The sequence below is a fragment of the Balaenoptera physalus genome, assembly GCF_965194825.1.
Source record: "Balaenoptera physalus genome assembly, chromosome: 11".
In the NCBI taxonomy this organism is placed as follows: Eukaryota; Metazoa; Chordata; class Mammalia; order Artiodactyla; family Balaenopteridae; genus Balaenoptera; species Balaenoptera physalus.
This window is the reverse complement of record NC_138896.1, coordinates 61,470,945-61,493,612: the sequence shown is the minus strand read 5'-3', so window position 1 is coordinate 61,493,612 and position 22,668 is coordinate 61,470,945. Positions and strand designations below refer to the sequence as shown.

General features: G+C 41.9%; 1 protein-coding gene across 4 annotated transcripts in view; it reads right to left on the bottom strand.

Annotated features, from left to right (window-relative positions):
* Positions 1–22,668, bottom strand: part of STAC (SH3 and cysteine rich domain) — a 100,557-nt gene that overhangs the window by 11,099 nt on the left and 66,790 nt on the right. For all 4 annotated transcript variants that reach the window (XM_082412947.1, XM_082412946.1, XM_082412948.1 and 1 more), the window contains 2 exons: positions 15,804–15,868; positions 14,368–14,456 (listed from right to left, as the gene is read on the bottom strand). In XM_082412947.1, coding sequence (XP_082269073.1) covers positions 14,368–14,456; positions 15,804–15,868 — 154 coding nt within the window. The remainder of the gene's footprint in view (positions 1–14,367; positions 14,457–15,803; positions 15,869–22,668) is intronic.

Sequence of the window (22,668 nt, the reverse complement as noted above, 5' to 3'; positions counted from 1 at the left end):
TCTCGGCTGTCTCTTTATATTCATGCTGAAAACAGAGAGTGTGAATCGCTGGTCAAGTTTCTCTGCTATCACATACATCTGTATCTGCAATGTATGAGGGTCAATTTCAGGCTCTGCTTAAGAGAGCAGGGTGTGTCAGTTGACGCATCTCATCTTTGGATGCTTGAGAGTATAGCAGACAAGCAGTCTGGAGCCTCCTACCACCACCCCAATGGCTAAAACAAGGGCGGCTTTCTTAACCCCGGGGAGAGAGAAGGTTAGATTATTTTCCTCTAAGTAGAGCTATCTTTTCCTTCCCTCCTGCTCTCTAGAAGCTCTGGAGGTCCAGAATTATCTCAACACAATTCTTTTTCTTTCTCAGTCTTCTGTGCCCACACAGGAGCCCTCCTTGGGCAGGGGTTCCCTTTCTTTAGAGTACAGGTAATGATTTAATTCTAGAGTCAAACACCATTGCTGCCTATTTCTCATTCTAAGTAGTAACACGGTGTTATGAACACTGTTGGGACTCTGTATCAGTTATATATTGCAATGATAATGCTGTGTAACAAACAGCCCCCAAACCTCAAAGACTCACTCACATTCTTGAGTGTTGGCTGCTGGCTGGGATGACTGGGTTGATTTTGCCTTATTCCATGTTTCTCATACCCCAGAAGGTCAGTTTGGACTTTCATAGCATTGCCAGGGCAGCAAATGGAAATGTGAAAAACACATAAGACCTCTATGGCCTAGGCTCAGAACTGACACATTTTCATTTCTGCCTCATTTTATTGGGCAAAGCAACTCTGCAGTGAGAGGAACTGTAAAGTCTCATGGCAAAGGGTATGGATACAGGGTTGGTGAAGAACTGGGGCCATTAATACAATTCAGTCACCAAGACATCATCATGCTCTTTAATGAACTTGTTGTGAATTCAGTGTCTCTTCTGTGCTCTTACATTTAAAGTTGTTTTTTTTTCCTGAGCATCCTTTGGTCTCTGGTCATCTGCCTTGTTCTCTATTTGCTGTAGTCTCCCAGGAAACTCCTCTAAGATTTTTTGGTCTCTGATAGTGTTATTTCTTATTTTCTAGTACTATGATGGATGTATTCTTTAAAAAATATATTTTCTGACATTTTAAGGGATTGGAGCAAGAAGGGAAGTAGATTTGTGTGCTCCTTTTGCTATTCTGGTTCAATCTCCTCTGCTGTCATTTTCAATTTTCAGTTAATATCTATCTTCTTAGGGGATTCCAAATACAACAGGCTTGTTGCACCTGAAGCATTAAACACAACTGGCATTTTGGTATTTCAACAGTCATAGTATCACGCTGATGCCACACAAAGTGAGAAGGCTGAAAATCACTCTTTTCTCAGGTGAGGGATTTAATTAAGCAGCAAGGATAAAAGTCAATGTAGAAAAGTCCTTCTAGCTCCAGCAGTTTTTATTTAGCCTAGTAACCTAAGAAACCATGTGTTAGCAACTACAGTGACTTTACTGATGGTTCAGTAGAAATTGTTAAGTAGGGAATCAAGGTTGGAAGAGGTGACTTTTCTAAGGGTGTAAAACAGTGCTGCCTGAATCCAGCTTCTATTTTTATGGTACAGAGAGTCAGTCTTCACCATGCCCAGATGTGGACAGTCCCTGAGCCCATGACCTATGTTAACTAAACCACACATTAGAATAAGGCACTCATTGGAATACAAGCTATAATTTTATGAGAAAGACCAGACATCCTGACATCCTGACAGCGTGATGGGGTTTCTGTCTTTTCCTATAAAAGAGCACTGCCAGCATCTAAAATTCCTTGGTGAGTGAGGAGAATTACATTCATCCCTTTATCCTTTGTTGTTTTGTTTACCCACTCATTCAACAAATATTACAGAACACTGACTCTGAAAGAGTGATTTTACTAGGCACTGGGTATATTTTGGTGAGTAAAGTCCTCACTGGAGCTAATATTCTAGTGAGAATGATAGATAACAAGCAAATGCATAATTAAACTTTTAATAAATATAGAATGTGTATATATAATAAATATATATGAAGGAAATAAACAGGATGCAGTCACAAAGAATAAGAGTGGACCCCTAATGATATGATTTAAATACTCTAATCATCAAGCAGAGACAGCTAATGTCTCTTTTTCACTTTGGGGAGGATCTTGCTCTAGGGCGGCACTTGAATCCAAGACAACAACTCTCTAACATCTGGGCAAGCACACATGTGGCTTGTGGGATTTCTACTGCCCTCTTGCCTCTGCCTGGTATTCTTTTCTTCTCTTCCCAGCATTCTTCCCCACTGAGGCTGCTTTAGATCCTTTCCCACACTGGGCTCCAGGCAGTTGATCTGAGTAGGCATGCAAGGTAAAAATCACTCTGTGTAATATAAGATTTTAAATTTATTTTTTAAAATATGTCTTGACCAGTTTTGAAACTCTGGCAAGAGATTGGTCAGTTCCCCCTTAAACATCTGATTAAATCAACACCCACACCACTTCCCTTATGAGGCTCAGATGCTCCCGGGCACTATGTACCAGCCCCATCCCTAAATGCCCTGGGGCCAGGTACCAGACAGCTAGGGACAGCCTCTGCACCCTGGAGCCTGTGAAATTATTCAAATTAGCTAACCCACAGGAAGCCTGGGAAACCTCACTAATCCCAGCTGCTGACCATATGTAAGCTGCTCCTACAGCTCCAGCTGCTGTTACCCTGACTCCCTGGTCGGCCAGTGTGGCCCTGTGTGGCAGCCCTTCACTCTCAACTGTGAGTTCTCTTCTAACCTGTTCTCAACTTAGTTCTTTTCTCCTACCTGTGGTGTCAGAGTGCCATGTCCTGCCATCAAAGAACTAAGTCAACACTCTGCCTACGTGCTGTACCTAGGAAGAGCCTTGCCATTGATCCTGGAGGAATGGAGGGCTAATGCTTAAAATTCTCCTTCCCTTGGTTGGTCCTAGGATGGACACTGCCAGCGCATGACTCTCTGTCTCTAGCTGTTTTTCATGCCTCTGTGGCTGACCAGGCCCCTTTCCATGAAACAGTTCTTTCTTATTTCACATTATCACACTCCAGGCATGTTAGTAGAAAGTCCTGCTCTGGTCTAACAGCTATTTTCTTTCTTCCAGGTGACTTTATGTTCCTGATCCATTATACATAGATTTTATAATTTAACTCTCTATTTCCAAATCTTGGAGATGAACTCGTCAGGCTCCCAAATAGTGAAAAAAAAAAGCTTACTTTTGCTTAATTCAATCAATCAGAGCATCCTAAGTTCAGGTAAAAATTCTGCTGTATTGTAACCCAGAATTTTATACATTGATAAAAAGTACAATGCTCTTCAGAAACAATACAAGCATGAGCCTCCTACTTGGAGCAGATAGATCAGAACACCGCAGCTGGCCTTTTCTTTTTGTTTGTTCAGTAAAATTGGTCTTAAACCCAGAGGAAAATTTTCAGGTTGATTATGTCATGATTCACGGAACATCCTGAAATGATGAGGGAACTGTGGGTTATCAATAGGAGTAGGAATAAAATAACAAAGCTAACTACAGAATCGTGGCTTCGTGGTGAGGAGGACAGAGCTTGTGTGTGTGTGTGTGTGTGTGTGTGTGTGTGTTTACGTGTATGTGCATGTGAGCCTGATGGTTGCTATCTGGGGTCACTTCCAGCAGTCCTCTGCCTCCCTCATTTCTCGATTTTCCACTTGGACACAGAACCCATCTCGCCCTCAACCAGGTAAACTGGTTTCAGGGACGCAGAGGGCACAGGGTACATGCAGCGTATGAATGATGCAAGCGAGCCTGGCTATCTACAGAGAACTCTTCTGCAAGGTGTTATGAAGATGGTTGAGTCTTTCATGGGTGGGAGCTCCTGGAGGGTGGATTGTGAGCTGTCCTGAGGCCCCCCATCCAGCCTCTCTCCAGTCCCCACATACAGCGCAGATTCCTAAGGGTGGAGATAACTGACACCCTTCCGATGAGGTCACTGCTTCCGAGAAATACCTTCTCCACTGTCTGAGACAACCTGAGACCTCAGCTCGGCCCTCCTATGGGAAGCCCATGGGCAAGGCAGGATGCTCTGGGCCTTCTTTGCTTTCATAATGTTTTGGATGTACTGAATATTTTGGACAACAAAGGAAATTTGTCTTTCTTTATCCCTCCATCTTTGTCTCTTGAGCCGAAGGAAATTATATGGCATTCAAGTATTTTTTGAATGCTTATGACACGTTAGGTGTTGGGTGTGCACTCAGGGTACAAAGATGAAAGGATTATTCTATGCATCAGTTTTCTTATCTGTCAGGTGAAGATAATAATTGTACCTACCTCAATTTTTTTGAGGATTAAATGAGTTAATACTTGTGAAGCACGTTTAGATAAGCCCACAAGAGATGGTGGCTATTATGGTTGTTAAGACATAGTTATTGCCATCAAGATGTTGGTGATCTCAAAGGGGAAAGACATGTAAACTGGTAACTTATAGTGCCATTGCTAACTGAGAAGAAATATGCTCGAGGGGCACAAACGTGTCGAATTGACCCTAAACAAAAATCGCAAACATACATGCCTCTTTGAGACTCAGCTACCTCAATTATATTTACATAATTACAAACTATGCATTATATCTATATCTGTATATCCATCTCTATACAGTGAACTACATTTACTTGGCAAAATTGCTATGTGAATTAAATGAGAATGCATATGCTGAAGTCTTCAGCACTGTGACTGATATACAATAAAGGCTTACAAATTCTAATTTCCTCCTAAAAATACAAGTTTTCACTGGGAAATGAGATTTAGTAATTAGTACTTTTAAATGAGGTTCTGGCAGGGACAGTTCCTTAATGTGATAGCCTTTGACCTCTTAAGTGGCTTCTGACGCTGAAGTTTGATGTGATTCAGAGTTTCGGAAAAGTGTTTCCCTCTCTTCATGCCCCCACCCCTCACCTCTTCTGCCCCTTGACTCCAGGTAGTGACCACAAAGGTGTGGCAGGGCCCGGGGTGGAGTGAGGATTCTACCACGCAGGTGGCTGATTGCAGGGGAGATGATGGAAGGGTTGAGGGGCTCCCACACAGCCTGGAGGGGACGGCAATGCTCACTGAATGAAGTGGGCGTGACCAGTAGCATTTTCACACAAGTAAGAAGGTCAAGAGAGACTTTACCACTTATAGGCAGGGTTTGATTCCACCACTAACTCCACTAGATCCGGCTGCCTCTTGTACCACCCAAACTTTGTGAAAACTCCTTGGAATTGCCCATTTTACCCTGCAACTATTTGGGGATTTTTAAAATTTCTTAACACTTTCCCATTTGTTAGGCAAAAAGAACCCCCAAATCAAGCTTACATCAACCATGGTCACTGGGCCCAAACAGATCTCCTGGAGAAACCAAGACAAGGGGAATAAAAAAGGAGCCAGCCAAACTGCTCCATTAATTTTAGATCTACTGCTTAATTTTTCGCTAGGCCCATTTCTCAATTTCTATAATCCTGGTCCAGAGACTTTTACAGTCTGAGCACATGGATCGATAACAAGGAACTCCTGAACTCTGTAGTTTGATTTTGTCTTAAGCCTGGCATCCATAAGGCTGCCTGCGTCTTCTCAATTCCAGAGACCAGCTCAGAGAAAAAGCATTCAGCTAAAGGGCCATTTGGATGGGATTTGGTAAATGTTCCTGAACTGTCATGGATCATGCTCTCCAGAACCTAATTGAAAAAGGCATCTGAGTGAGAGGGAGGCTCCTAAACACATTAGTGACATTCAGGAAGATCTGGGTTTCTTGACATAGTGCAGCATCAGAGCATAATATGCATCAGAGACTTTCCTCAAATAGCCTTAATTGCACTTTGATGTCCTGGTGACTGTGAAGATTATTTTTAAATCAAATTGGTACATAAGAATTACGTTTAGTTTTAATTAAGTTGATGCATTTGCCAAGCAGTAATGTACTTAGAGAATGGAAACGAGACACCAAATGAGTCTTATTTTGTCCTACCCTGTCTCAAGGGCTCTCCTTTTCTTATCTTATGGAGGGTTTATAAAACCTTACAGAGTGAAGCACATTACCAAATAAAAAGCCCCAATGCAGACCAGTGTACTGAGCATTGGCTGAGGGTCAGGAAACCTGCATTTTGGGTTGGCCACTGGCACACTACGCATCTTTGGAGAAGTCAGATAGGTCACAGTTGCTCTCAAATCTGGCAGGTAATCAGAATCCAGAGAAATACTTAACCATACAGATTTCCAAGTGGGATATGACTCTCTAGATCTGGGTGCAGCCCAGGAGTCTCTATTTTAATAACATTCTCCAGGAGATTCTTAAGGATTGGAACACGTGGTTTAACCATCCTAACCATAATTTTCTCTGTAAGATACTACTTGCTTGAATAACCCCACAGATTTCTTAAAAGAATGCAAGGGGCTGTCAGGGACAATTTGGAAGACTTTGAAACGGGCAAAACCGATGACTCATCTGGTGTCCTATGACACCATACCATCTGTGTGGTATGCCCTTCTGGGTAACCTCCCCCTTTCAATGTCTTTGAGCTATTGCACATCTCTGCAATAATGCAAATGATCCTTATCTATAGAAATGCAAGTGAATTGTGTCTGGCAGAATGTAGTCAATTACTACCCTGTGAATATCGACCAGTTTTGCATCTATTTGTAAATTCACATCAGCACTCCTAATTGCCTATATATGGGTGCTGTGTGAATTCTCCTTTGTACTGGTTCTCTCATTCATTAATGATTCAAATTAAATTTCTGACATGTGCTCATTTTATAATTGTATAACAGTTGTGATTTTATCTTTATTTTTAAAAATTGTCCTTGACCAGGAGTGACTTTTCATGAACCCACTGTATAGATCACAAGCTTCCTGTTCTTTTGAACCAGACTTAATAATCCAAATAGATTTATAAGGAGTGATGTGAGTGGCCAAAATGGGAGAAAGTAATGCATTATCTGAATCTGCTGATTAATATAAATTGTCAACCTTATCAGAGAGAAAACCTACCACAGTCAATGTAGGATGGAAGGTTTCGGGTGGGAGAAAGACAAGTGCACTGAGGGTCAGCCTCCCTGGGTAACTGCTCCGAGCCTCCACTTTCCACTTGTGAGTTCTTGGACTTGGTTCTCCCTCCCTCCCCTCAAAAGGGTAAAGGACCATAAACTGTCTCATTGGCATATGAACTAAACAGCTAGGTGTCCATTTGCTACACTTGGACACCTAGTCCATTCGCTAGACTGGGAGGAAGGTAAGAATCTAAATATGCTTCCGCGATGAATTTCCACCACTTCTTTTGTAATGGGGTTTGCAGTTGGCTCGCATTTGGCACCTCTTAAAATAATTCTCTTGTTCTATAGTTTAACCTATTCTTCCGTTATCCTTTCCTCCCTGGAAAGAGAGAATAGAATAACTGCTCACTATCCAAGCCGCACAGGCACCCGTGTCCCCTCTATCTGGAAGCCTTGGCTAGGCTGTGATGCCACCTCCTTGAAAAGCCTTCCCTGGCTTCCCAAGGCTGCTTCAATGCCTTCTTTTTTTTTTTTTTTTTTTAAGATTAAATGAAATGATGTATTGTAAAGAACTTGATACATAGTAGATGCTCCCTAAATATTAGTTTCCTTCCTCTTTTCCTCTTAAGTTTTAGGTCACAATCCTATTTTGCAGTGGGATGATGGTGGTCGGAAGCATTGATTCTTCCTAGGTGATGGTTCAATGCCTTCTTGAGGTGCAGTAGCAGCATCCTGGACTACATCCCCGCCCACAAGACCTCACATTGGAGGTACTTTCTTGTCTAGGGCTCTCAGCCTTACGGCCACTGGAGCTCTTTGAGAACAGGGCCTGCGAACTGCTCACCCTGCAGAGAGTACATGCTCATTCACCACGTGATGAGTGGTGGGTAGATGAAACAAATCCTGGAAACAGCCATACAAGGGTTAAAATCCCTTTTATCCTGATTGCAAGTGGTGCTTTCAATAAATCAGGAAGAGATGAATTCAGGCCATCCCATCTCCAGAGGTTCTTGTGAATATTAGCTAATGAGACAACGGGTTGCTTGGCTTTGTTCAGACTCACCCATGGAAAAATCCAGGACTCACTGCTTCCAAGAAAGAATTTGGCAATTCAAGACTATAAATCAGGAATCTAACTTGGAGTTACAAAAGAAGATATGTTTTTCTTTTAAGGCCCCCAAATTTAGGTGTTCTGACACACACACATGGAGTGGCAATTAATTTGTATCTCCCTTAAAATTTAATAATTTTAAATAATATTTTATTATTATAAATATTATAAATAATATTTATAATAATTTTAATAATATTCGAACAGCAGTCTCCTCATTCCCTCTCTTGACCCATAAGAATTTTTTTCCTCTCTTTTTTTCCCCCTTATGAAACATGGCCATTATCATATAAATCCATCTGGGGAGAAATAATAAAAATGAAAATGATTTAGATGTGGAAAACCAAAATGGATTCTTCGGAATAGGTATGGTCACTAAAATATGTATTTGAACCTTAGAGTCTTTTATTTATTCTTGATCTTTTATTTCAGAGTTGCTACCGTTGTTTTAGGGGTTTGTGCTTACTCAAAGTTTTTTACATCTGCTGATTATTTAAATGGTATGTCAACTTGGCAAAGCCACTAGAGTTATTCTTATTGATTTTAAAAAGATGCACTGGTGTGAATAATAAGTGATACCTCCATGAATGTTTTGCAGACTTCTGAACCCAGAAGCAGTGAGGGTAATGAGGCTGGTTACAGTGTAAATGTGGAGGGCAGGATTTACTTTCATCAAAAGGCTAAGCATGGGTTGTCAAGCTTTTGCTAATATGTGTGTGTAAAAATGCATGTGTATTTGAGTGTGCATATGTATGTGTGTGAGTGTGTGACTGTGTGTGAGTTTGTGTGTATCTGACTGTGAGTGTGTGGGACTGTATGTGCATATGTGATGTGTCACACACATACTCACGCACTTGGCCAGAATGATTGACACATGACCTTTGTGAATTCACGAGGCAGCGTAGGATGATAATGAAGCCAGTCCTGATTATAATGGGGTTCTCCAGTTTGTATTTCAAATAGCATTTTAAAAAGCTTTGCTCATGAATTAAGCTGGTATTCCATAAAGTGTAATTTTCAGGACTCTTCAAAAACTTGATAGTAAGGGTTCTTGGTGGAAATTGTCTAAGACCCTTAATGACAGAAAGTTATCTACTACACATGCTCATTACACTCAGACAGAGGAACCCGGGTGCCTCTTTAACGTTATGAGACCTTAAATCATCAGCAACGGTCTGGAGAGCCCTGCATGATGGCATCACAACTTATGTATCAGTGGTGAAATTCCATACCTAGAGCATGTCATGTCAGCAACCACAAAACCTACTCAGAAGATGAGGGGCAGGGTGTCACAGCATCCTTATCACCAGACCAATTAGATAAAGTCTCCTTGGATGTGCTCGAAGGCGAGACAGAGACTTAAACTGTGTTTTCTCTACTATATATCTTTAGGGTAATTGATCAGAAGACCAGGAAATAAAACACATTGTGAAAAGATGCAAATTATGAAGAGACGGTATCTAAAATATATTGTGTGGGCTTCCCTGGTGGCACAGTGGTTAAGAAGCCGCCTGCCAATGCAGGGGACACGGGTTCGAGCCCTGGTCCAGGAGGATCCCCCATGCCACGGAGCAACTAAGTCCGTGCGCCACAACTACTGAACCTGTGCTCTAAAGCCTGTGAGCCACAACTACTGAAAGCCCGCGTGCCACAACTACTGAAGCCCGCGCGCCTAGGGCCTGTGCTCTGCAACAAGAGAAGCCACCACAATGAGAAGCCTGCACACCGCAATGAAGAGTAGCCCCCGCTCGCTGCAACTAGAGAAAGCCCGTGCGCAGCAACGAAGACCGAACGCAGCCAGAAAAAAATACATATATATTGTGCACCTCACTTTGTACTGGGCATGAAATCTCACTTTTTTTTTTTTTTTAACATTATCTCGTTAAATAGGAACGAGATAGGAAGGAGAAAACGGAGGCTGCAAGAGATTAAACAGTTTGCTCAAACTGATGTAGCTAGCATGTGTCAGAGCTGGAAGGCAGACCCAGGTGTGACTCTTAGACACTGCTCCTTTCTGCCCTATGCCCTTGTTCTCTCCCGCTCTCTGCCCATGATGGTGGGAAGATTATCATGATCTGTAAGCTCCAGAGATTTGGGGAGGTAATAGCAGATGAATTTATGAAGGAAGTTTGCCCTGAAACTGTAGCAAAGCTGACTGTGTGAAGCCTCTGCCTTTAGACAGCGTTTGGAGACCAGCGATGGGACCACAGAAATTCTAAGAGGAGTACCATTGCCCTAAGAATAAGGAGGTAGCACTCTGGGCTCCTCCTCTCTAAGGCTCACTCCTCCATGCCCAAACTGCGTTTGGTTTAGCAGGGCTTCTGCCAAATTGTCTTAAACTCTTGTTCTTTGTGAATACGACTATGGGCTACTTTTGGTCTCTTTTTCTACAGTTTCTTCTGGACAAATCATATTCATCCTGGGCTCAAAGCCCATCTCCTCCAGGAAACAGGTCCTGGTTAAACCCTCTGAGTTGGGTTTGCTTCCTCTTTTATAGTTTCCATTATGTTATCATGGACTTTCTTTGCCCACTAATTGTATATGCCAGGCACGACATTAGTTCATTCATTTAATCTCCACAATACTCATTCATTCATTCATGAAATATTTATTAAGCATCTACTATATCTCAAGAACTGTACTACACTCCAGGGACATAAGGGTTCGCAAATGCAGACTCATTCTCATGGGCTTTACAAGGGTGACAGAAGTTAACCAAGTAACTCAAGAAATATATAAATACAAGGTGAGATAAGTACTTTGAAGAAAAGAAATATGGTGTCACGAAAGTATGTAACAGAGGATCTCACCCAGGTTGTGCGTATCAAGAAAGGCTGCACCAAGGAAGAGAAATATGAGCTGAGATCTAGTGGGTGCATAATAGTCAGCTGGAAGGTGTGTGTATGTGTGTGTGTGAGATGGTGGTGGTGGTGCGTGGGTAGGAGGGTGAGGGGAGAGGAGGAGCAGACCGCAGGAAGAAAAATTCCTTGGCAGGTGGTAGTGTGGTCCTTTTGGGGAACAAAAGATGGAGCAGAGAGGTGAGGGGAACAATGGTGCAAGACAAAGCAGAGAAGTCACCAGGGATGACACTGTGCGGGTCCCGGAGGTCCCTGTAAATATTCTGGTCTTGACCCAAGGAAGTGGGAGGACATTAGAGAGTTTTAAACAAAGATTTGAGTGTCACGAGCAGATCTAAGGCAGGCACAATGATTATCTCCTTTCACAAGTGTAGAAGCAGAGGCTCAGATGGCTTGTGGAACTTTCTCAGGCTTCCTGGGGGTCACACAGCTAAGTGAGTGGCTTGGCTAGGGCTTAAATCCAGGTCAAGTGATGCCCACACTCTTTATTCCTAAACATTCGGTGAATCCATGTCGTATGTCATTCTTTCTCTCTCACTTCTTAAGTCTGAAAAGGAAGCATCTACCTCTGGAGTATGAACAGAACTGATTGGAACCAATATTATTAAGCTCCTACTATGTTATCTTATTTAATCACAGCCATCCTACAAGGGCAGGGCTTATTATCACTATTTTCAAGATGAGAAAACAGAGGTTCAGAAAGTTAGGTAAGATGCCCTATTGTCAGAAAATAGAGATGAGAATGGTATTTTGTTAAAAGGATTTTTTCTACCGCATGGTTTAAGGAGAAAAAGATAATTCACAAAGCCCCAGTTCATTCAAGGAATGATACTAAATCCCCGAAGCATTGCCTTACACATTCTAAATCAAGAGCTTGGCTTTTAAAATGGGAACCTACAATCTCTTTGCAAAAAAAATGAGTATGATTTATCACTCCAATCTTGCAGTCTATGTAACGCAGACATTTCACTTCTGGGAATGAACAGTCCTGGTTTGCCTCGAAGCAGACTGTAAACGTTTGATTCGTGACCAGACAACTTGACTTTTAAAGGCCTGTAACCGACTAACTTAAGCATAAAAACTTACGACCACTGCCAGGCAGCTAGACTTTACTCCTCAGTACCCCAATAATTGTCTGGATTTCTCTGGAGTTATTTTTTCCATCTGATGACTTCAGAACAATCTTCTAATACAAAATTGTGGGATCTGCATAAAGGGGAGTTGTTAAATTTTAAATTCTAGACACCCAAATGATAATCTCAAGAAGGACCCAGTATACTATTTATTGCAAAGTAAATTTAAGTCAGCAGATAGTTAATGTGGACTGTCAGTTGAGGGCAAGGCACCACCTCGGCGATGAATTCTAGGCAGGCTCTGACTAGCAGAGTTTGCTGTATCTTTGATGGAATAGGGCTTCACCTGACAAATACCATCTCATCCTGCTGCACCTAAGCCAGGCTGTTTAGGTAATGTTTACAACTCCAGCCAGTGAGTTCAGCATGGTGATTCCTCCTCAAGGATGGAGAACATTCAGATGTACAATAACCTAATTGTCTGAAGGAATCTAAGGAGCTAGGAACCAGGCCTGAACTCTGCCCTGGAAAGGTCCAAGAATCAACTGGAAGCAGACCACAGACGAATAATGAAAACTGACCTTGGATGTGAGCGGGGGAGTTCCCAGACTCCTGCAGGACACCCACATCTGCAACGGAGTCCCTCTGGGTGTTGCACCAGGAGGGGCAGCTGAGCTGCCAACATTGACCCTGGTGGCATATGGGACCCGGGAAACAGGGTCTAAATGGAGGTTTTTGGTAGCTCTCTCCTTTTAAGGGGCTTTGGGGAAAGTGGAAGAGAAGGCTGATTTCACTGAGGAGGAACCACATTCAGGCAAAAGCCAGAGGGACCATGCCGGGGAAATGGCACAGACCTGAGATGCGGAAACGTTCAAAGAGCTCCAGGGTGGAGACAAGGCGTTCCAGAGCCATCTTCAGGGATGACCGGTGACTGACAACTTGACCTACACGGCATTCGGACAAGTGGAGTCCGCCATAAAAATGGAGGCTATTTCCCTAATACTCTGACATTTAAATGGTCTTCTGTGCTAATTTCTCTCTCCATGCTCTTCAGAAGAGGAGAGAACCCATCTCTAAGGGCCCATCTGGCCACAGAAGCAGCCCCTCGTATCCCGCTCTAGGACTGGGAAACACCAAAGCCCTCTCCTGAGATTACTTGTGTTTGGGGTCATAAATGGAGGGAAGGAGTGAGTTCTTTTCTTTGAGACAAGCCAGTGAACACGACATGGCAAACACCTTACTGACTACCAGTTCCTGAGTGTTTACCATGACGGTGCTGTATGTTTTAGGAACCTTACTCATTTCACCCTCACAAGTGCCTTAAGGGGAAAAGGTCATTATTATCCATTTATAAGGAAGGAAACCAGAGTAATGAGATGTTCAGACACTGCTTAAGGTCACACAGCAAGGAGGGTGTGAACACAGGACTGACTCCAGTCACAGTACCCCTGAAACGCGAACAGACTGTGGTCCAGAGAAGGGGTCAGACCTCACGAGGGCCCCGGGGCTCACCTGTCCTCCCGTTTCAGTTACCATGAAGTGGGATGGTTCCTGAAACAGAAGTAGCTCCGGGTAGGAGCCAGGGGGAGCTGCCAGTCTCCAGCAGGGTGAACAAAGAGTTTTAATTTGATTGGTCAATCAGTGTTAATTTGGGCAGTAAGTACATTTTTGGTTCCCTATTAGACCCCACAGGATGCCAAGTACATCTGATGCTCAACCTTCATGAAAACTCCCAGCAGCAGCTCTGGTGATGATGTGCTAACCGCTTTATTTATTTAATTTATTTATTTTTGGCTGCGTTGGGTCTTTGTTGCTGTGCACAGGCTTTCTCTAGTTGCAGCGAGCGGGGGCTTCTCTTGTTGCAGAGCACGGGCTCCAGGCACACAGGCTCAGTAGTTGTGGCGCATGGGCTCTAGAGCACAGGCTCTGTAGGTGTGGCGCATGGGCTTAGTTGCTCCGCGGCATGTGGGATCTTCCCGGACCAGGGCTCGAACCCGTGTCCCCTGCCTTGGCAGGCGGATTCTTAACCACTGCGCCACCAGGGAAGCCCTAACCGCACTTCTTAAAGACTGGTCCCTGGACCAGCAGCATCAGCACCGCTTGCAGACCAGCCAGAAATGCAGATTCTCAAGTCCCACCCCAGACGTGCTGAGTCACAAACCCCCAGGACAAAGTCCAGCGATCCGTGTTAACCAGCCCTGCACACTAACATTTGACAATTGTTGCTCTAAGACACTTGGAGGTAGCGCAGATTGAATTATATTTTTTCACATGGAATGATACTGACTTAAAATTTTTCTTTCATTCTATTTTTCCTTTAAGAATATTTTTACCTCATTTCCAGATCTTCATTCTCTTGTGGTAAAAATTTGTACAAGGCAACATAGGTGTTCATCTGTAATTGGTCTTTGGAAAGAGGTCCCTGAAAGAGAAAATAAAAGAAAAGTGAGAGAAGGAAGGAGGAAGAAATGGAGAGAAGAAAGAAAATAGGAAATGGAGAAGTTAAATGTAATTCCAGTGTATGGATCTTAAGTGTTAAAATACCTAACTGTTATTAAATACTTCGTTCCAAACATAGATTTATTTTTAATTTCCTGGCTGAGTTTGATTTCACCACAAACTATTTGAAAACATTAATGTAGAACTCTTTGTCAGAAATACTGCAATTTTCTTCAAATCAGTTTTTTTCTTTGATATAGTTGTTCATGAAAGGTGGGCGCAGGCAAGAGAATATTCTCTCTATAGACAGGAGACATGTGAATAGTAGTAAACAACTTCCATTTCCTAAGATGGACTTTTTATCAGTTAGCCTACAACTTTGTATCTAGCATATCAAAGGGATCTGGGTATATTCATCCTGAAATTCGTTCGTTCATGTTGTGGAAAAAGTACAGATTTTGGCATTAGACTGATTTAATTTATGTTATGGTATCACCATCTACTGGCTATGAAACCTTGCAGTAATGATGATAAAAGCTATCATTTTTGATAGCTTACTGTGTGCCAGGCATTATGGTACATGGATTAGCATACTCAAACCACACAACAGCCCTGTGAGGTCGAGTCTATTGTGTCCCCGATTTGTACACTATACAAGAGTCTTACAGGTATTGTATAAACATTAGCTATTATTATTAACTACATAAATGTTAATCCTGTATAAATGTTTATGCTTTATAACATACATAATTTAAAATTATATAATATGTAACAGATATTGTATGTTATATCATTATATATGTATATACTATATATGTAATATATAATTGTATACTATATTTAAATGCATAATATAATAAATATATGCCATATATAGAAAACATAAACAAAAGTTGTACACAACTACATTCTTTTTATCTGTGATTCACTCTGCTATCCAAAGCTCAAGTACTTTATGCAATATTATTCTATTCTAATTGCATATGTAAGTTAACATAAAATGTAATAAATATATACTTATGTACTTTAAAATAGTCATAATATATTACATAATTATATAATTAACACACTGTAGAGCATATATCAACTTGTATGTGACATACATAACAGAAACAAAAGCATACAGTATAATGCTTATCCTTTGTACCCCGGATGCACTGTAGTATTTGTTTTGCTCAATACTGTCTATGCTATGTGCCTTATGCTACATTATTCTCTAAAAATGCTGGTCTGGGTCCCCCTAAATCAATTTCATGACCCACTTGGGTGGTGACCTACAGAATGATCTAAGGACCCTGTCTGGTCTGTTTTCCAAGACGTCCATAAATACCTGGTGGTTTATGTTCTTTGCTTGGTCTCTGAAATCGTCAGTGCCATTTTCTGGATACGTAAACACTGAAGGAGACAAGAAAAAGCAGGAGCTTTATGAATCCAGTCACGCATGTTTTGGAAACATGCTTGAAAGATGTAGCTTTATTTCTTCCCAGCACCATACCTTCGACTTGACCTCTCCCCGCCTTTTCCTCATCCTCAGTGACCCAGCTCTCGTGTCATCTTCCACGTGATGCTCCCCCTGTCTCCCTTGAGCATCTTGCACCACCCCCTCTGCACGCCCACACCCTCGTACAGGCCTCCAGGCCAGCACACATTCTCCTGCATTGCTTGGTCTCATTTGGCAGAGTTCTTCTCAGGAGCCGAAACCATGTCATTAATCTTTGTTAAATGTATCAAATCATTTGTTAAGGGGATGGTAGGTGAGCTATGGCCCAATTTAATTGTATTTGAATTCAGTTTTTCAAATATCAGATTCTTTGATCTCTATTCAATATCTTGACTCTAGTTTCTTAATGATTTCTACATTCTATTTGCAGAGTAAAGCTTTAGTTTTAAACTTCAAAATACTTCCTCAATCTCTTATTGTCAATGCATTGGGGCTGCTGTTGAGAAAGAAAATTAAATAGTGGTTTCTCATTTAGTTTGTTCTTAGAATACATAATTCTCTGCCTTTTGCATTTAAGCAGCCACTCTGTGGCCTTCTCTGAAGAATAAGGCTTCTTACAATGGGCAGGAGTTTTCACTGTCCACACACACAGCTGTGGGAGGTCCCTGATGGGTATGGGGGGCTCTGCCTTAGCTAGTCCAATCAGTCACAACTATCTCAGAGACCAACATCATGTATTGTCTTAAATAAAAATAAAAGGTAGCAAGTGTTTCTGAGTCTATACAATAGGGTTGTAGTGTTGAAATTAATCTACCTTTTAGATGACCTGACATTCAAAAATAACACATTAGTCTTCCCTTTGGTCCTCCTTCAGAGGATCAAGGATACCAGCAGAGGAAGAGAAACGCACCATGGAAAGCTCTGTACCCTCTTTCAGTTAGTGCATCGACAATCTCCAATGTCCTTAAAATGGGCTCAATAACTGTGATGTAGAAAACACACTTCAGAACAAGAGCCCCTGTAAATGTACTGATGCTTAGCAAACATCTGTTGCCCATGGTTTATAGTTCCAGAGCCTGTGGGTGCAATTCCATTATCCCTAGGAAGCCAATATGCAGTCACTGGAGGCGCTCTGCTTTGTAGGAAAATGAAGGGCCTTGTCTGCCTCAATATTTGGCTACGCAACTTCCCGGTTTAAAAAGAGTAGAGACGAGCAAGAATTTTCTCTGGTTTTAAGTGATTACCTGAAATCTTGGCATAATTGGATTCCATAAGTATAAAACTGGATACATTTAAAGAATACTGAATGTCTGAATGGAAACATGGGAAGAGCATCTTAGAAAATTCTTGATTGATCTAAAAGGGGGACTACATAAGGTACATAGGCAATATTCAGTTTGACTGATTTTATAATTTTGTAATTTCACATTATTTTAGCTTTTCATTGACTATCTATTAGCCATCACAAAAATGTGTATCATTTTGTGAACTATGCTGAAAATTATTTGAAGTGACTCCCAATGTGTTTTCAGCTATATGGTTGCAAACAGAACTGGAACACTGCCAAAAAAAAAATGATTTTTTAAAAAACCCATTCCTTCTGGCTATTTCTAAGACTTTGATTTGAGGGGAAATGCATAAAGAAAGGTAACTATTTTACCAAAAAAAAGTATCAGACACCTTTTATGTTTGGTACTTTTAATTCATTTCATTAAAAATAATTTGGCCATTGATTTCACCATGGACACATTCAAAATCTATGTGCATTACACAGGCATATTTTCTTATGTTAGAGATGCAAAATGAATCTTTAGGTTTTGCTAGTCCCCAAAGAGCTTTCCTCTTTTCCATTTCTATATTCCGTCTTTTCTTTTTTACTTTGCAGTCCTGGGAGGCCCATGTCTGCCTCGAGATGATGATTTGGTTTTTCTTCTTTAACCTGGTCATGTACGAGTTACATTATCAGCTTATTTGACATTGACTCACATTTGCATCCCCGGAACAAGTTCAACTTGGTAATTATGCACTGCTTTTCGAAAATGCATTATTGGATTCAGTGCACTAAGATGATTTTGTTTCAGATTTCTGCATCCATATTCACGAGGGGGACTAGCCAGCGATTTTCTGTCTCGTGCTGTCTTCCTTTGATTTTGAGGTATTACACCAGTCCCATAAATTAAGTTAGAGAATACTGCTGCCCGTGCTCCCGTGCACCTCCTGTTGTCCTGAAAGAGCTTATGTAATCCGCAAATTTTACCTTCCTTAAATGTTTTTCTTTAAATAAATTTATTTATTTGTTTGTTTATTTTTGGCTGCATTGGTTCTTCATTGCTGCGTGCGGGCTTTCTCTAGTTGTGGCGAGCGGGGGCTACTCTTCGTCGCTGTGTGCGGGCTTCTCATCGCGGTGGCTTCTCTTTGTTGCCGAGCACGGGCTCTAGGCGCGCGGTCTTCAGTAGTTGTGGCTCGCTGGCTCTAGAGCTCCAGCTCAGTAGTTGTGGCGCAGGGAAGTCCCTCTACCCAACATTTAAGGAGGGACTTCCCTGGTGGTGCTGTGGTTAGGGATCCGCCTGCCAATGCAGGGGACACGGGTTTGAGCCCTGGTCTGGGAAGATCCCACATGCTGCAGAGCAACTAAGCCCATTCACCACAACTACTGAGCCTGCGCTCTAGAGCCAGTGAGCCACAACTACTGAGCCCACGTGCCACAACTACGGACGCCCGCGTGCCTAGAGCCTGTGCTCTGCAACAAGAGAAGCCACCACAATGAGAAGCCCTTGCACCGCAACGAAGAGTAGCCCCCGCTCGCTGCAACTAGAGAAAGCCTGTGCACAGCAACGAAGACCCAAAGCAGCCAAAAATAAATAAATAAATAAATTTATTTTAAAAAAAATGTTTGGTAGAGTTTATTTATAAAGTTGTCTGGGATAAAGTTGTCTGGGCCTGGTATTTTTGTTGTGCAAAATCATAAAATATTGATTGTTTCCACCATAATTGGAAGCAAAGTCAAGTTCTCTGTATTTCTATTTCCTCTTGAGTCAGACTTTGGTCATTGATAAGTTTCTTGGCATCTGTCCATTTAAAAACAGTTTTAAATGTATTGGTGTGAAGTTGGTCATAAGATTCTTTCTTGTCAACCTGTTACATTCCTCCTTTTTAATTACTTTTTGTTTCATCTCTCTCTCTCTTATTCATAAAAAATTATTAGTGATTGTAAATTTTATTTTTTTAAAGAACTGTTCTTAGAATTTATTGACCTACCTGTGTCACTTAATAATTTCTTGTCTTGTCTTTATTAATGCCTTCCTTCTGCATTCTTTGGGTTTGTTCTATTTCTTTTTCTGACCTCTTGAATATGATGCTTAGATTATTACTTTTCAGCTTTTATTTTTTAGTGGAATAATTTTAGCGCTAAATACTCTAGGCACAATTTTAGCTGCATCCCACAAGTTGTGATGGGTGTGTTTTCATTATTATTCAGTTTTAAATATATTTCAATTTTCATTATGACTTTTTCTGACATATGAGCTTTTTAAAAATATGTTTTTAATTTCCTAAAGTATGGGTTTTCCTAGTTATATTTTGAATATTGATTTCTATCTTGTTTGCATTGTAGTCAGAAAAATGTGTTTTGTATCATATTAATTCTGTGAAATGTGTGAAGCTTGCATTATGGTCCAGTAGGTGAGCAATTTTATTTATTTTTTTGCTGCATTGTGTGGCATACAGGATCTCAGTTCCCTGACCAGGGACTGAACCCACGCCCCCTGCAGTGGAAGTGCGGAGTCTTAACCACTGGACTGTCAGGGAAGTCTCACCAATTTTTATAATAGTTCCATACATTCTTAAGAAGAATGTGAATTTCCCATTTGTTAGATGGAGTGTCCTTTTAATTTTAATTTAATTTTTTATTATCTTATTTTTTAATTGAAGTATAGTTGGTTTACAATATTGTGTTAGTTTCAGGTGTACAGCCAAGTGATTCAGATATATATTCTTTTGGAGCATCCTTTTAAAGTCAATTAGATTTGGATTGTCAAGTGCATCCTCAGATCCTCCACGTCTGTACTGAATCTTTTTGTTTATCTGATTTGCCAGTGACTGAGAGGAGTGTTAAAATCTCTCATTATGAAGCGCGATGCCAATTTCCTAATAGTTCTGTCAATTTCTCCTTGAGTTTTTGTCATTTTGAGGCTATGTATTAGATAGATGCTTCTCTCTCTGCTCATGACCTTGCTTCCAGTGGAGTTTCTGGCAGTTAAGCCAAAGGTGAAGACCAACAAATTTGCCCATGTATATTTCTGATCCACCCAGGAATAGCATTGAAAACAACAACCAGAAACACTCAGACCTACCCAAGAGCTTTTATAATATAAGAGAGAAAGCAGAGACTGCACTCTTAGCACTAAAGACATGAGTATGAATTGTACCTTCTTCTGAGGTGGCCTTGGAAATATTTCTCAAGGATTTTGACATAACATCTGGCTGGCAGAAATAATACCTGTGTGCCCTATGTACATTTTAGAACATACATGAAACAGGTAAAGCAGAACCGGAAGATCTCCTTGCCAAGACTGTGAGGAGACGAGTGGGAACTTGGACTATATAAGCAGGGTGTTTTCTCTATGCTGTTTCTCAAACTACATGGACAGAGCATTAAATCCAAATCAAAGGAACACGTTTTGAAGCAAGCTGATGCATAATTAATCCCTCTCGCTTCTAAGAGTGCACATGAAGAAAGCTACTGCTGATCAAAGGAATAGCTAATAGATCTCCAAAGCTTTTTAGAGGTTTATCACTTGTTAAGTTCTTTCAACAGATTTCTTTGAATAAGACTGTGAAAATGCCCCTTAACATGAAAGAGACAGCAAATCATCAACTTTGTGTCCTTGAGTGTATTACTCCACGTCTCAATTTCCTTATCTATCCAGTATTTGCTGTGTGTGTATGTCTGTGTGTCCCTGTTTGTGTGTGTATATTGGAGGAGAGGGGTTAGACTAAATGGCCTCTAATCTGGCTTCTCAAACGTTAACAAGCATATGAATCACAGGTCTATATGGAAATTCTGATTTTTCAGGTCTGGGTCAGCCTGAGATTCTGCATTTCTAACGGGCTCTCAAGTTCTGCCCAGACCGCTGGGCCATGGGCCACATGTAGATTAGTGAGGCTCTAGGCTGCATCTCTGACACTTCGTGACCTGACGATGACTTCATTAATAGCAATGGTGCTTCATACTGACAATCCCTAAATACAGCTGTTCACATTATAAAACCCTAAGAAGACCATTTTTGAGTAAAGAAATCCCCAGGGCAAAAACAGACCTCAGCTGCTGAGGAATGGGTGACAGCATCCATAAAGCTGGACCAGGATGGTGGAGGCAGAGAGGGAAGATGTGGGCCCATGCTGGGTGTGATTTTGAAGAGCAGCAGATAAGATCTGCCAACAGATTGGATAAGAGGTGTGAGAAGAAGGGTGTCAAGGCTGATGCCACAAGTCTTGGCCTGATCATCTAGGAAAATGGCGTTCCTACAACTAAGCAGGAGCAACTGAGGAAGAGCTGGTTTTGGTAGGCGGGGGTGGGGGGTGAGTGAGGGAATCAAGAGTCCATTTGGGTGTGTTAACTTGAAGATGCCTGCTCTCCATTCAGATGGCCATTTCCAGTAGGCTACAGGCATCCAGAGGCAGCAAAGAGGCCTAATGCTAGGAATGAAGTTTCAGAGTCATCAGTGTATAGATAGCATTTACCTTTGTTATCTCATTTAAAGATCACAACACCCTATGGATTTGTGTTATTATTATGCTCATTTTAGAGGTGAGGTGACTGAAGCAGAGAGAGGCTAGGTCTCTTGAAGACCACATGATCACTAAGTGAAGTCCAGCATCTACCTCCACAGCAAGGAGGGGCCAAGGACCAAATATGTCCAGTGCAATTAATGATGAGGATGCCCCCTGCGATTTGGTGAGAAGTGCCAGGGGAAGAGGGCAGGCAGAACTCAGACTCAGGGGACAGAACAGCTGACAGACTTACAGCACTGAAATGCAGCTCTGGCTTACATTCCAGCCTCTGGTGAGTTTGGTCCTAAGATACTGACAAACTCCAGGGTTGCTCACCAAATTCAGTTGCTGGATCTGCAATGCTGGACAGAAGTGGGCTGGGAGGTCCTGCAGGGTTACTGCTCTGCCACGAGGTCCTCTGGCAGCTGGCACTCTCTGATTTGTCTTTCTAATGGCACTGCTAAGTGCTTGACGGATGTCTGCACTGATCTGAAAGTAGTGTTCTCCCCATTTGATGCCAAAGACTTCTTACCCTAGCAGTGTGCTTTAGCAGCTGGGTGGGCTTGGCAAAGGGGGCCCTAATGGACGCTGACGCTTATTTAGAAAGGAGGGTCATGGGGAGCTGCCTGAGGGAATCGCAGAGGCCCCATCTTAACTAGAGAAGAGAATGAATGGATTCCTAGAGCTAAGGAAGTGAAGTGATACCTTGTAAGACAGCAGCTGACAAAGCAGCTATGGGGTATTTGATGCAGAAGTCCTGCTTCCAGTCTGGAAATGGCAGGGACACTTAGTCAAGTGGAAAATCTGTCCAAGGTGGTGCATCCCTGTGCTTCACCTGCGGGTATTAGAGCTTCGAGGGATAACTTCTGCCAGGAGAATGCATTCAGCCCAAGGTAACAACGCAGGTCAGGACCTGCAACCGTGCTGGGTTATGAGTGACCCGAGGACAGCTTTGTGACCTATGTAGTTTTGCTGCTGGTAG